The 812-nt window shown below is 67.4% G+C and overlaps 1 protein-coding gene across 1 annotated transcript in view; it reads right to left on the reverse strand.

Moving 5' to 3' along the window:
* Positions 1-10: 10 nt before the first annotated feature.
* ZNRF4 (zinc and ring finger 4) overlaps positions 11-812 on the reverse strand; it is a gene marked incomplete at its 3' end in the record, with an annotated part of 2,105 nt that continues 1,303 nt past the window's right edge. The window contains 1 exon segment of the mRNA XM_014531866.1: positions 11-811. Within this exon segment, the coding sequence (XP_014387352.1) occupies positions 11-811 (801 nt within the window).

Genomic DNA, 812 nt, shown 5'->3' on the forward strand with positions numbered 1-812 from the left:
AGGGGTGTGGGCTGGCCAGGGCCAGCAGCGCCAGCCTCCGGGAGCGCAGCCGGGCCTGGATGGCCCAGATGGGGGCATGGTGGCCCAGCAGGGCGGGGTCCTCGTCGCAGAAGCTGTCGATGGTGGAGTCGGAGCTGTCCTCCGTGGTGCTGGCCACCGACTGCTTGCACACGGGGCAGGAGCGCTGGGCAGCCTGGGAGAACCAGGGGTCGATGCACTTGCAGTGGTAGGTGTGGGAGCAGGGCAGGATCTTGAGCTGCTCGCCCTCCTGGTACTCATCCAGGCAGATGGCGCACACGTCATTGAGCCGCGTGAAGGTCCGGACCTGGGCCCTCCGGCAGGCCGGCTTCTTGACCGCGGCGGGCCCGTAGGCCCACCTGGACCACAGCCAGTTCCACAGGTGTCGGAGGATGAAAAAGGTGGACATGAGCAGGGCCAGGGTGCGGCCCAGGACCCAGGAGATGGCCAGCACGGGGTGGCAGTCCAGGTCCGGGCACGGTGGGTAGTTGGGCAACAAGAGGACCTGGGCGGACTTGTCGCAGCACATGATGACCCGCAAGTCCTGCGAGGCGGCCTCGCTCACGAACACCGCGGGGATGGAGATCTGGTGCCGCAGGTCCTCGTAGACGTGGGCCATGCGCACCAGGTCGTCCGAGAAGACGTTGTGCACAATGGCGGCCTTGAAGCCGGCCTGCTGGGCGTGCAGCACCTTCAGGTCAAATGTGCAATCGTAGCGCCGAATGAGCACGATGGCGCCCAGGGAGCCATTGCCCACCGGCTGCGGGCGCTCGATGGGGTGGCACGCGTTAGCC

The sequence above is a fragment of the Myotis brandtii genome, unplaced genomic scaffold, assembly GCF_000412655.1.
Source record: "Myotis brandtii unplaced genomic scaffold, ASM41265v1 scaffold827, whole genome shotgun sequence".
In the NCBI taxonomy this organism is placed as follows: domain Eukaryota; kingdom Metazoa; phylum Chordata; class Mammalia; order Chiroptera; family Vespertilionidae; genus Myotis; species Myotis brandtii.